This window comes from Centruroides sculpturatus, unplaced genomic scaffold (assembly GCF_000671375.1).
Source record: "Centruroides sculpturatus isolate CEXI.00-Female unplaced genomic scaffold, Cexi_2.0 scaffold571, whole genome shotgun sequence".
NCBI lineage: Eukaryota > Metazoa > Arthropoda > Arachnida > Scorpiones > Buthidae > Centruroides > Centruroides sculpturatus.
This window is the reverse complement of record NW_019385013.1, coordinates 143,956-158,537: the sequence shown is the minus strand read 5'-3', so window position 1 is coordinate 158,537 and position 14,582 is coordinate 143,956. Positions and strand designations below refer to the sequence as shown.

General features: G+C 31.1%; 1 protein-coding gene across 1 annotated transcript in view; it reads right to left on the bottom strand.

The window, feature by feature from the left end:
* Positions 1-14,582, bottom strand: part of LOC111633416 (dynein heavy chain 12, axonemal-like) — a 172,523-nt gene that overhangs the window by 137,395 nt on the left and 20,546 nt on the right. Inside the window, exons 6-9 of the mRNA XM_023377981.1 lie at positions 5,317-5,438; positions 4,820-5,048; positions 2,947-3,000; positions 1,952-2,231 (exon numbers count right to left, since the gene is read on the bottom strand). Of these exons, the coding sequence (XP_023233749.1) occupies positions 1,952-2,231; positions 2,947-3,000; positions 4,820-5,048; positions 5,317-5,438 (685 nt within the window). The remainder of the gene's footprint in view (positions 1-1,951; positions 2,232-2,946; positions 3,001-4,819; positions 5,049-5,316; positions 5,439-14,582) is intronic.

Sequence of the window (14,582 nt, the reverse complement as noted above, 5' to 3'; positions counted from 1 at the left end):
TATATGGCTATGATTCTAACAGCAAATACCCTTGACAAACAACAAATGGATCATTAATTCCTACATAAATTTGATCATCTGTTCCCTATACAAAGGATAGTCAGTTTAGGCCAGGCATGGCCAACATACGGCCTATGGGCCAGATCCGACCCATCTAATGAATTTATGTGGCCCACGATCAATCTCTCAATATTAGGTATTGAAATCCTAATAGCTCGATGAAAAATTTTGACACCTAAAAAGAAAAGTCAACAACTCACTGTGCGTTTAGAGTTAAGAGATTTTAATAGAGGGTTAAGTACAGTGTAGAATGTTGATAAAGCATGATAATGTGAAAAATGTTTCTGTAATCTCTATGTAAAATTTAGTCTCTGCGGGGTGACACCACTGTGGCCGGTGGCCATATCAGCATACGTTTATTTTATTATTATTAGTATATACATATTTTTAGTTCTAATATTCTTTCCCTATTTCTTCGATTTCTTTATGTGTTCATTCTAGAACATTCCATGACCGTTATAGCCTTTAGGGGGGATTAGCAATTCTGTGAATCGCAAAGAACAATAGTGCAGGAAATTACCCCCCTCTGAGAGAGGAGAACAAAGAAGGGTGTGTAGAGGAAATGGAAGAGGTAAGAAGAGACAGAATCGAGGGAGACACGAGGAGAGTAAGACGTGTCGAGGTGAACTCCGGACTTGACTGAGAGCCGAAGAAAGAGAGATTTCTCGGGAGGGTCAAGCAACGGACTGGAGAGAATCAGAGTCCCCACGGCTGAAGGCCCCACGACAGGAAAACTGAACACACTTTACTTCACTAAGGAAGTAGATCCAAGGACATAGTAAGAGTTGGGAAGAGAGTGCCAATAAAAAACGATCCGACCTAGAGCGCAAAATCATATCGGAAAGAACGAGGAAAGTCCCGGGTGAAGTTGTTTCTTCCTTCCCTTTTCCTTCTTGCTATCCTATCCTTCTTATATTTTCCTTAGTATTAAGCTAGGTTTAAGTTAGGTTAAGTTAGATTTTATCACGTGTATAGAAAATACATATTGTTACGTGCCAAGTTAACGTCACCACGCGATTTCTTGTACCCATCACGTTGTAATGATTGTACATTAATCAATTGGGATCCATAAATAAAAGAACCTGTTAGTGTTTATTTTGAAAAGTGTTGGTAATTATAATTGTCCTTACAACACAAAGACCACACCACAATGAGATCTCACACCACCTCAAAATCTTCCTAGGGCAGCCTCTGGTTCAGCCTGTGGAAAAAGTTTTCTTTCCAATTCGGCATGGGGACAAAATCTGTTGGCCACCCCTGGTTTAGGCTATCATTTTCTTCCCAGATATTTTTCCTGATGCAAACTCTTTCTTTTATCCAGACTTAGCTACATCAGAGTTATCATGTATTAGGCGAATATAACAACATCCTTGCCATCTGTGGCTAAAGTACTAATCAAGACCTATATTGCTTAACTTCATTGATCTGATAGAAACCAGTAAGTTCAGCAACCATTGCTTTAACATTCATACTATATATTGTGCAAAAACTAAACAGTTTTAGAAGAATATATGTCATAAATATAAAAAGATGCACAGTACATTATATTTCTACTCAGCAATGTGATTGGATCTTACAGTAATATTTAATATAAGATTAAACGTATCAAATGCTTAATTTCAGGTAACCAACTGTTTAAATTTACTACAAAGGAACATTTTCATCCTGTTTTAGGACAGCATCAGCTTTCTAACAAAAATTTAAATAGTTGGCTATTTAAAATTAAGCATTTAATACAGATAATACTATGAAGCCAAAAATATATGAGGTAATATTTGTTAATATAAGATACCAGTAATTGGTATAATTATTAATACAAAAATCATATAAATAAATGTATCTTAAGTTATCAGCTTTTAAATATTTAAAGATGAAAAAAAAATTGAAATACCTTTCTGAGCTAACTCCATTATGACATCACGGGCATGAACATCGATCACTATTAAAGTTTCCAAAGTTATTCGTGTGGTGGTGGTGACTCTTCCTCTAACAATATTTGCAGTTTCTGTTATTTGCATATCCAGTTGTTCACAGAGATCAAACAAACTTTTCCGCTTTTTTCTTCTAATTGTTTCATGAACTTTTGATGTCCAATATATTTGAGACACACAAAGGACTACTTGACCAGGCCAAGAGAGCACCCATCTGTATCTGTTATCTGATGCATAACCCTGACATGTTTTAAAATTTTATAATATAATAAATTATTTATATAGATTATGGATAATTTTATAAAAAATTTTAAATTGAAGAATTATTAAACTTAAAAACATCATTTAATTTCTTGATATAATACTAATTTTGATTTTCTTGATGTATTCATATTAAGCATATTCTGTTTATTTTTTTTAATTTAAAAATGAATTTAAATAACAAATGACTACATTCTAGAAACCAAAATTTGTCTTGATTTTGTTTCTAGAAACAAAATTATTCTGTCTTCCTCATCTTAACAGTTTGATATTTTGAATTACATGTAGCATGCTGCAATTTAAAAGACTAATAGACAAGTTGTAATTTAATACAGCATGTAAATTATAAAATTTTTCATTAAAAAATTAAAATATTTATTTAAAATTGTCAGTTATATAAAATTCTATAATTCTATATTAATTATAATTAGTAAGTTGAAGATTATATTATAATTATTCATTTTTCTTTATTTGACCAGACTATTAAATAAACTTTATTTTTTACTTTTCTAAATTAAAAAGAAATACAAAAATGTTTTGATTTGTACAGTATATAATCCTTTCTTAATAATTTATATTATGTTACTTTTAACAAAATACTTTTAAAAATTTGTTTCTAAACTTTTATTTAAAGGATTATGCAACATTTGAAATATAATAATAAAATAAAATCAAAATTATAAAAAGCATTTACTTTAAAAGCTTGTTCAATAATATTGCGTAATGACTTTACCATCATATGTTGCACCTATCATATAAAAAATAATAGTTATATAAATACAAAAAATTATCATCAAATATTGTAATAATTATAGAACTTTAATTTAAAATTTTATCTACTATAAAACATAAAATTAATATCTATAATTGTAAGGTTCCAGATGTGTCTGAAATTGCAACAATTGCATTGATTGTATAAAAATTCCTGAGACAAAAATAAAGTGAACATTATATAAAGGAGAAAGAAAAAACCTGTAGTTATCCAAACAAACGTGACACAGAAATAAACGAGGAGTCTCGAGAACTCAAACATTTGATAGATCATAGATAAATGTTGATCCGGAGAGATGGAACTTTGACAGGGGTGCTCATAGTGCTGTAATTTAGTTCATGTAATGAGCCCTGTACAAGAATTTGCATTTAGGCCCCTAAATTAATTAAGTTTGGTAAAATAATAAAACAAATACATGCATTTTGGGCCCCCTTCCAAGGGGAGTCCTGTGCAGGTGTACCTGTTGCACCTGCCTAGTTATGGCACTGGGTGCTCATATATTATACAATTGACCTAAATTAGAAAATCGGAAAAAGGGGGAAGGGTTGATAGTCAAAGGACATCATGTTAAATCATTGGAATTCTAAAATGTCAGAGAAGAGGCAATAATAGAGTAAAATACAAGTGCAGGTTTCATAATTCCATCAACATCTCCTGATCAGAGTTGAAGAATGGTATCAAATAACTCTTCAAAATGTACCTTTCTTGCAACTCAAACCGGTCTCAGTTTTCACCTGGAAACAAGGGAGAGATCAATCAGGAAGTGAGACAAGGGAACTAGAACCAATCAAAAGGTGAGATTTGAGGGAGAAAACTATAAAATCTCAAGGTCAAGATGGAGATCTTCACCCATTGTTATGCGCGATAAATCCGTGTTACTTCTGCCTGGAACACTCCCGTCATTACTCAACTTTGACATCGCCACCCAACTTTGCCAAGCAAGCATCAAGACCAACCATCTCATTGTCATTGTCTCTGCCTGAGGTCATCATGAACCCTCAATATAAGGATCTAGATCTGATGTGCCAACCTCTTTACCTCATGTGGACTGTTTCAAATGAACTATTGAACAGCCTTTGGATGACAAACTGCCTATTGACATTAATGCAAGCAATTTCTATAATAAATGGTTTTTGTAAGGATGTGTAATCTCTGCCTCCAGCACCACCACCCACATACAAACAGTCCTAGGGTCTCCCTGATGTGGAATTAACTGATCCAGACAACTCACAAAGAAATACTGAGTGATCACATACTGATCAAATACTGAATGATCACTTTCTACACACTTCTATCATGTTCAATCATAGTTTCTTGTCTATTGTAGTTTCTTCTATACTTTTAATTGTGTAAAAAACCATTATTTTAAAACTTTGCAGAGACTAACCTCTAATAAAAGGTTGTCTCTACAAAGAACAACTGTTTTGTTTCTTGTAATTGGGCTTGATAGAAGTGTGAAGAATTAGTTTCTTCTATATTTTTAATTGTGAAAATGTACCCTCAGCCATTTTACTTGAAATTAAAAATAATAATAATATATCAAAAAATTATATCTAAGTTTATCATTCAATTATTAGAAAGAGATTACAATAGCAAATATCAATAATATATTGCGCAAGCTCACAAGAAAGGTACTTGAGCAGGGTTACAACCCGCTATGGTCCCAAGCAGTTATGCTCAAGAGCTCATCAATAATATATGTTATTGTATGTCAAATTAAGAAATAATAATAATAGTATATAGTCATCAAATAAAATATTTAAGAATTAGTAATTAGAAATAAGAAATTTCATACTTCTGAAAGCCATTGTTCCACTTGACCATGTGCTAACTTTGTATCGATGCATGTTATCATTGAAACTTTTTCACCTTCGGAACTGAACATAGCATAAATAACTAAATTATTGTCAAATTCAAGCTTGTCAATTCCTTCAAAGCATTTTTTTAAATATGGTTGAACGCGTAAAGGATTTTTAGTTTCAGAGAGAATTTCCAAAATTTCATTATCAGACAAAAAGAAGAATCTAAAATCATTTAAAAACTTCATTTATTAAGTTATTTCAAAAATAAAATTCAAAAAATATGTTACAATTATAACTTAAATCTTCCAATTAAATTATATTATCAGTTATAATTTTGCATGTAATCTAATTTATATTAATCTTAATGTAAAATATATTTTTAAAATTTGCATGTAAAATTCTTAGTTTTTTATGTATAATTATATATAATGCAATTAATTCTATAATATATAAAACATAATCAGAAAAATAATATAATATAAAATATAACCTTGGAAAAAATAATCTCTTTGTTTCTAGATATTGATTTAATCCTCTATTAATTTGGTCTATTAGTTTGTTACAGTTCTTCATTATTGTCAATATATTGGGAGTTCCAACTGCCATTAAGACCTGATAAAATATATTTTTTTAATGTTTTTATAATGAAATATTTATATAAAATTAAGCTTAATTTTGTAGTTTACTATGTATTCTACTAATAATTTACACTATGTAAATTAAAAATTATGTGAGATTAAGAAAAAAATTTCATCCAAATTTCATCAAAAATGCATTCATTGTATGAAAAAACCTTATTGTTTATTGCTTGCACACACAGCAATATGCATAAATTCAACATAATTCCTCACAGTCACTGTTCTCAAAAAGAATATTTAGAAGTGATCTTGTATGAAAATTATGTGAATTTTTGTTATTCAGTTTTTGTCTATAAAAAGTTTTAAAAGGCAAATTTCAAGAATATTAATCTAACCTAAGTGCATAGTTTATAATATGTACAGAAACATATGTGTACATATAGGTGCTCCTTTGCTTATGAACAGATTAGATTCTCAAGGATAAATGTCCTAAGACAAAATGTGGACAAGTTGAAACTAACCAAAAAAGTACATCTGTATACAGAATAATCATTTATTGTTAGTGTTTGATACTTCAATATACAGGTAACTCTCATATAACACGGCACTTTTATAGCACGGATTCACTCTAACATGGTTTGAGAATTGGGAACATCCCCATACAACACAGTGCTTTTATAGCACGGATTCACTCTAACATGGTTCAAGAATTGGGTAAAACACTCGTACAACATGAAATGTAATAAATTTTCACATACTTAAGTACTAATAGTTCACGAAAATTATTACTTTCGTAAACTATTAGTACTTAAGGTATGTAAATTTTCTTTTCCGCCTTCTGCTGATACATGTAATCCTTCTTGAAACTTGTTTCAGTGTTGCCAGATCTCAATGCTTCTGATTTTGTGTTACCAGATGTTTTCCCTTATTCCATACTTGATTTATTCTTCATAAGTGTTTAGCACCATATAAGGATATTTAAAAAGATCTTTTAACTAAAAGCAAGCAATCTAAAATAACATATTTTTTGCAAGAAGTAGAGCATGGATCTGAAGATAATACAGAAAAATGCTCAGAGGATAAGGATATCTTGCCAAAAAGAAAACGCAGTTAACAGTGCTTAGTAATGACAAAGAAAACATTATTTAATTTATATGTATCGCTTAAGAAAATTGTAATAAAGATATTTATCTTAACCTGTTGGATGTTGAATATTTTATCCGTCACGTGTCGCTCCACGTCGAATATTTTTCGATGTTAAGCCTAACGCGATCACACGTTTTAGAAAAATAATAATNCTTCCTTCTATTTTCCTTCTTGCTATCCTATCCTTCTTATATTTTCCTTAGTATTAAGCTAGGTTTAAGTTAGGTTAAGTTAGATTTTATCACGTGTATAGAAAATACATATTGTTACGTGCCAAGTTAACGTCACCACGCGATTTCTTGTACCCATCACGTTGTAATGATTGTACATTAATCAATTGGGATCCATAAATAAAAGAACCTGTTAGTGTTTATTTTGAAAAGTGTTGGTAATTATAATTGTCCTTACAACACAAAGACCACACCACAATGAGATCTCACACCACCTCAAAATCTTCCTAGGGCAGCCTCTGGTTCAGCCTGTGGAAAAAGTTTTCTTTCCAATTCGGCATGGGGACAAAATCTGTTGGCCACCCCTGGTTTAGGCTATCATTTTCTTCCCAGATATTTTTCCTGATGCAAACTCTTTCTTTTATCCAGACTTAGCTACATCAGAGTTATCATGTATTAGGCGAATATAACAACATCCTTGCCATCTGTGGCTAAAGTACTAATCAAGACCTATATTGCTTAACTTCATTGATCTGATAGAAACCAGTAAGTTCAGCAACCATTGCTTTAACATTCATACTATATATTGTGCAAAAACTAAACAGTTTTAGAAGAATATATGTCATAAATATAAAAAGATGCACAGTACATTATATTTCTACTCAGCAATGTGATTGGATCTTACAGTAATATTTAATATAAGATTAAACGTATCAAATGCTTAATTTCAGGTAACCAACTGTTTAAATTTACTACAAAGGAACATTTTCATCCTGTTTTAGGACAGCATCAGCTTTCTAACAAAAATTTAAATAGTTGGCTATTTAAAATTAAGCATTTAATACAGATAATACTATGAAGCCAAAAATATATGAGGTAATATTTGTTAATATAAGATACCAGTAATTGGTATAATTATTAATACAAAAATCATATAAATAAATGTATCTTAAGTTATCAGCTTTTAAATATTTAAAGATGAAAAAAAAATTGAAATACCTTTCTGAGCTAACTCCATTATGACATCACGGGCATGAACATCGATCACTATTAAAGTTTCCAAAGTTATTCGTGTGGTGGTGGTGACTCTTCCTCTAACAATATTTGCAGTTTCTGTTATTTGCATATCCAGTTGTTCACAGAGATCAAACAAACTTTTCCGCTTTTTTCTTCTAATTGTTTCATGAACTTTTGATGTCCAATATATTTGAGACACACAAAGGACTACTTGACCAGGCCAAGAGAGCACCCATCTGTATCTGTTATCTGATGCATAACCCTGACATGTTTTAAAATTTTATAATATAATAAATTATTTATATAGATTATGGATAATTTTATAAAAAATTTTAAATTGAAGAATTATTAAACTTAAAAACATCATTTAATTTCTTGATATAATACTAATTTTGATTTTCTTGATGTATTCATATTAAGCATATTCTGTTTATTTTTTTTAATTTAAAAATGAATTTAAATAACAAATGACTACATTCTAGAAACCAAAATTTGTCTTGATTTTGTTTCTAGAAACAAAATTATTCTGTCTTCCTCATCTTAACAGTTTGATATTTTGAATTACATGTAGCATGCTGCAATTTAAAAGACTAATAGACAAGTTGTAATTTAATACAGCATGTAAATTATAAAATTTTTCATTAAAAAATTAAAATATTTATTTAAAATTGTCAGTTATATAAAATTCTATAATTCTATATTAATTATAATTAGTAAGTTGAAGATTATATTATAATTATTCATTTTTCTTTATTTGACCAGACTATTAAATAAACTTTATTTTTTACTTTTCTAAATTAAAAAGAAATACAAAAATGTTTTGATTTGTACAGTATATAATCCTTTCTTAATAATTTATATTATGTTACTTTTAACAAAATACTTTTAAAAATTTGTTTCTAAACTTTTATTTAAAGGATTATGCAACATTTGAAATATAATAATAAAATAAAATCAAAATTATAAAAAGCATTTACTTTAAAAGCTTGTTCAATAATATTGCGTAATGACTTTACCATCATATGTTGCACCTATCATATAAAAAATAATAGTTATATAAATACAAAAAATTATCATCAAATATTGTAATAATTATAGAACTTTAATTTAAAATTTTATCTACTATAAAACATAAAATTAATATCTATAATTGTAAGGTTCCAGATGTGTCTGAAATTGCAACAATTGCATTGATTGTATAAAAATTCCTGAGACAAAAATAAAGTGAACATTATATAAAGGAGAAAGAAAAAACCTGTAGTTATCCAAACAAACGTGACACAGAAATAAACGAGGAGTCTCGAGAACTCAAACATTTGATAGATCATAGATAAATGTTGATCCGGAGAGATGGAACTTTGACAGGGGTGCTCACAGTGCTGTAATTTAGTTCATGTAATGAGCCCTGTACAAGAATTTGCATTTAGGCCCCTAAATTAATTAAGTTTGGTAAAATAATAAAACAAATACATGCATTTTGGGCCCCCTTCCAAGGGGAGTCCTGTGCAGGTGTACCTGTTGCACCTGCCTAGTTATGGCACTGGGTGCTCATATATTATACAATTGACCTAAATTAGAAAATCAGAAAAAGGGGGAAGGGTTGATAGTCAAAGGACATCATGTTAAATCATTGGAATTCTAAAATGTCAGAGAAGAGGCAATAATAGAGTAAAATACAAGTGCAGGTTTCATAATTCCATCAACATCTCCTGATCAGAGTTGAAGAATGGTATCAAATAACTCTTCAAAATGTACCTTTCTTGCAACTCAAACCGGTCTCAGTTTTCACCTGGAAACAAGGGAGAGATCAATCAGGAAGTGAGACAAGGAAACTAGAACCAATCAAAAGGTGAGATTTGAGGGAGAAAACTATAAAATCTCAAGGTCAAGATGGAGATCTTCACCCATTGTTATGCGCGATATATATGATTTATATTATATATATGGCTATGATTCTAACAGCAAATACCCTTGACAAACAACAAATGGATCATTAATTCCTACATAAATTTGATCATCTGTTCCCTATACAAAGGATAGTCAGTTTAGGCCAGGCATGGCCAACATACGGCCTATGGGCCAGATCCGACCCATCTAATGAATTTATGTGGCCCACGATCAATCTCTCAATATTAGGTATTGAAATCCTAATAGCTCGATGAAAAATTTTGACACCTAAAAAGAAAAGTCAACAACTCACTGTGCGTTTAGAGTTAAGAGATTTTAATAGAGGGTTAAGTACAGTGTAGAATGTTGATAAAGCATGATAATGTGAAAAATGTTTCTGTAATCTCTATGTAAAATTTAGTCTCTGCGGGGTGACACCACTGTGGCCGGTGGCCATATCAGCATACGTTTATTTTATTATTATTAGTATATACATATTTTTAGTTCTAATATTCTTTCCCTATTTCTTCGATTTCTTTATGTGTTCATTCTAGAACATTCCATGACCGTTATAGCCTTTAGGGGGGATTAGCAATTCTGTGAATCGCAAAGAACAATAGTGCAGGAAATTACCCCCCTCTGAGAGAGGAGAACAAAGAAGGGTGTGTAGAGGAAATGGAAGAGGTAAGAAGAGACAGAATCGAGGGAGACACGAGGAGAGTAAGACGTGTCGAGGTGAACTCCGGACTTGACTGAGAGCCGAAGAAAGAGAGATTTCTCGGGAGGGTCAAGCAACGGACTGGAGAGAATCAGAGTCCCCACGGCTGAAGGCCCCACGACAGGAAAACTGAACACACTTTACTTCACTAAGGAAGTAGATCCAAGGACATAGTAAGAGTTGGGAAGAGAGTGCCAATAAAAAACGATCCGACCTAGAGCGCAAAATCATATCGGAAAGAACGAGGAAAGTCCCGGGTGAAGTTGTTTCTTCCTTCCCTTTTCCTTCTTGCTATCCTATCCTTCTTATATTTTCCTTAGTATTAAGCTAGGTTTAAGTTAGGTTAAGTTAGATTTTATCACGTGTATAGAAAATACATATTGTTACGTGCCAAGTTAACGTCACCACGCGATTTCTTGTACCCATCACGTTGTAATGATTGTACATTAATCAATTGGGATCCATAAATAAAAGAACCTGTTAGTGTTTATTTTGAAAAGTGTTGGTAATTATAATTGTCCTTACAACACAAAGACCACACCACAATGAGATCTCACACCACCTCAAAATCTTCCTAGGGCAGCCTCTGGTTCAGCCTGTGGAAAAAGTTTTCTTTCCAATTCGGCATGGGGACAAAATCTGTTGGCCACCCCTGGTTTAGGCTATCATTTTCTTCCCAGATATTTTTCCTGATGCAAACTCTTTCTTTTATCCAGACTTAGCTACATCAGAGTTATCATGTATTAGGCGAATATAACAACATCCTTGCCATCTGTGGCTAAAGTACTAATCAAGACCTATATTGCTTAACTTCATTGATCTGATAGAAACCAGTAAGTTCAGCAACCATTGCTTTAACATTCATACTATATATTGTGCAAAAACTAAACAGTTTTAGAAGAATATATGTCATAAATATAAAAAGATGCACAGTACATTATATTTCTACTCAGCAATGTGATTGGATCTTACAGTAATATTTAATATAAGATTAAACGTATCAAATGCTTAATTTCAGGTAACCAACTGTTTAAATTTACTACAAAGGAACATTTTCATCCTGTTTTAGGACAGCATCAGCTTTCTAACAAAAATTTAAATAGTTGGCTATTTAAAATTAAGCATTTAATACAGATAATACTATGAAGCCAGAAATATATGAGGTAATATTTGTTAATATAAGATACCAGTAATTGGTATAATTATTAATACAAAAATCATATAAATAAATGTATCTTAAGTTATCAGCTTTTAAATATTTAAAGATGAAAAAAAAATTGAAATACCTTTCTGAGCTAACTCCATTATGACATCACGGGCATGAACATCGATCACTATTAAAGTTTCCAAAGTTATTCGTGTGGTGGTGGTGACTCTTCCTCTAACAATATTTGCAGTTTCTGTTATTTGCATATCCAGTTGTTCACAGAGATCAAACAAACTTTTCCGCTTTTTTCTTCTAATTGTTTCATGAACTTTTGATGTCCAATATATTTGAGACACACAAAGGACTACTTGACCAGGCCAAGAGAGCACCCATCTGTATCTGTTATCTGATGCATAACCCTGACATGTTTTAAAATTTTATAATATAATAAATTATTTATATAGATTATGGATAATTTTATAAAAAATTTTAAATTGAAGAATTATTAAACTTAAAAACATCATTTAATTTCTTGATATAATACTAATTTTGATTTTCTTGATGTATTCATATTAAGCATATTCTGTTTATTTTTTTTAATTTAAAAATGAATTTAAATAACAAATGACTACATTCTAGAAACCAAAATTTGTCTTGATTTTGTTTCTAGAAACAAAATTATTCTGTCTTCCTCATCTTAACAGTTTGATATTTTGAATTACATGTAGCATGCTGCAATTTAAAAGACTAATAGACAAGTTGTAATTTAATACAGCATGTAAATTATAAAATTTTTCATTAAAAAATTAAAATATTTATTTAAAATTGTCAGTTATATAAAATTCTATAATTCTATATTAATTATAATTAGTAAGTTGAAGATTATATTATAATTATTCATTTTTCTTTATTTGACCAGACTATTAAATAAACTTTACTTTTTACTTTTCTAAATTAAAGAGAAATACAAAAATGTTTTGATTTGTACAGTATATAATCCTTTCTTAATAATTTATATTATGTTACTTTTAACAAAATACTTTTAAAAATTTGTTTCTAAAGTTTTATTTAAAGGATTATGCAACATTTGAAATATAATAATAAAATAAAATCAAAATTATAAAAAGCATTTACTTTAAAAGCTTGTTCAATAATATTGCGTAATGACTTTACCATCATATGTTGCACCTATCATATAAAAAATAATAGTTATATAAATACAAAAAATTATCATCAAATATTGTAATAATTATAGAACTTTAATTTAAAATTTTATCTACTATAAAACATAAAATTAATATCTATAATTGTAAGGTTCCAGATGTGTCTGAAATTGCAACAATTGCATTGATTGTATAAAAATTCCTGAGACAAAAATAAAGTGAACATTATATAAAGAAGAAAGAAAAAACCTGTAGTTATCCAAACAAACGTGACACAGAAATAAACGAGGAGTCTCGAAAACTCAAACATTTGATAGATCATAGATAAATGTTGATCCGGAGAGATGGAACTTTGACAGGGGTGCTCATAGTGCTGTAATTTAGTTCATGTAATGAGCCCTGTACAAGAATTTGCATTTAGGCCCCTAAATTAATTAAGTTTGGTAAAATAATAAAACAAATACATGCATTTTGGGCCCCCTTCCAAGGGGAGTCCTGTGCAGGTGTACCTGTTGCACCTGCCTAGTTATGGCACTGGGTGCTCATATATTATACAATTGACCTAAATTAGAAAATCGGAAAAAGGGGGAAGGGTTGATAGTCAAAGGACATCATGTTAGATCATTGGAATTCTAAAATGTCAGAGAAGAGGCAATAATAGAGTAAAATACAAGTGCAGGTTTCATAATTCCATCAACATCTCCTGATCAGAGTTGAAGAATGGTATCAAATAACTCTTCAAAATGTACCTTTCTTGCAACTCAAACCGGTCTCAGTTTTCACCTGGAAACAGGGGAGAGATCAATCAGGAAGTGAGACAAGGAAACTAGAACCAATCAAAAGGTGAGATTTGAGGGAGAAAACTATAAAATCTCAAGGTCAAGATGGAGATCTTCACCCATTGTTATGCGTGATAAATCCGTGTTACTTCTGCCTGGAACACTCCCGTCATTACTCAACTTTGACATCGCCACCCAACTTTGCCAAGCAAGCATCAAGACCAACCATCTCATTGTCATTGTCTCTGCCTGAGGTCATCATGAACCCTCAATATAAGGATCTAGATCTGATGTGCCAACCTCTTTACCTCATGTGGACTGTGTCAAATGAACTATTGAACAGCCTTTAGATGACAAACTGCCTATTGACATTAATGCAAGCAATTTCTATAATAAATGGTTTTTGTAAGGATGTGTAATCTCTGCCTCCAGCACCACCACCCACATACAAACAGTCCTAGGGTCTCCCTGATGTGGAATTAACTGATCCAGACAACTCACAAAGAAATACTGAGTGATCACATACTGATCAAATACTGAATGATCACTTTCTACACACTTCTATCATGTTCAATCATAGTTTCTTGTCTATTGTAGTTTCTTCTATACTTTTAATTGTGTAAAAAACCATTATTTTAAAACTTTGCAGAGACTAACCTCTAATAAAAGGTTGTCTCTACAAAGAACAACTGTTTTGTTTCTTGTAATTGGGCTTGATAGAAGTGTGAAGAATTAGTTTCTTCTATATTTTTAATTGTGAAAATGTACCCTCAGCCATTTTACTTGAAATTAAAAATAATAATAATATATCAAAAAATTATATCTAAGTTTATCATTCAATTATTAGAAAGAGATTACAATAGCAAATATCAATAATATATTGCGCAAGCTCACAAGAAAGGTACTTGAGCAGGGTTACAACCCGCTATGGTCCCAAGCGGTTATGCTCAAGAGCTGCAAGGATCGAAAAACGGTTTTTATATGGGAGTCTCTCCTCACTACCACCTCGGACACTTGCAACACCCCTACGCTCGAGCTGCCTAGTGTATGGGTCACACTGTATAAGTGTTTAAGCGAGTATTAGCAGTCTCTAGTATGCATGTAGCGTGAGCATGGCTCCGCGCATGCGCCAGCTCGCACTTCACGGAGCT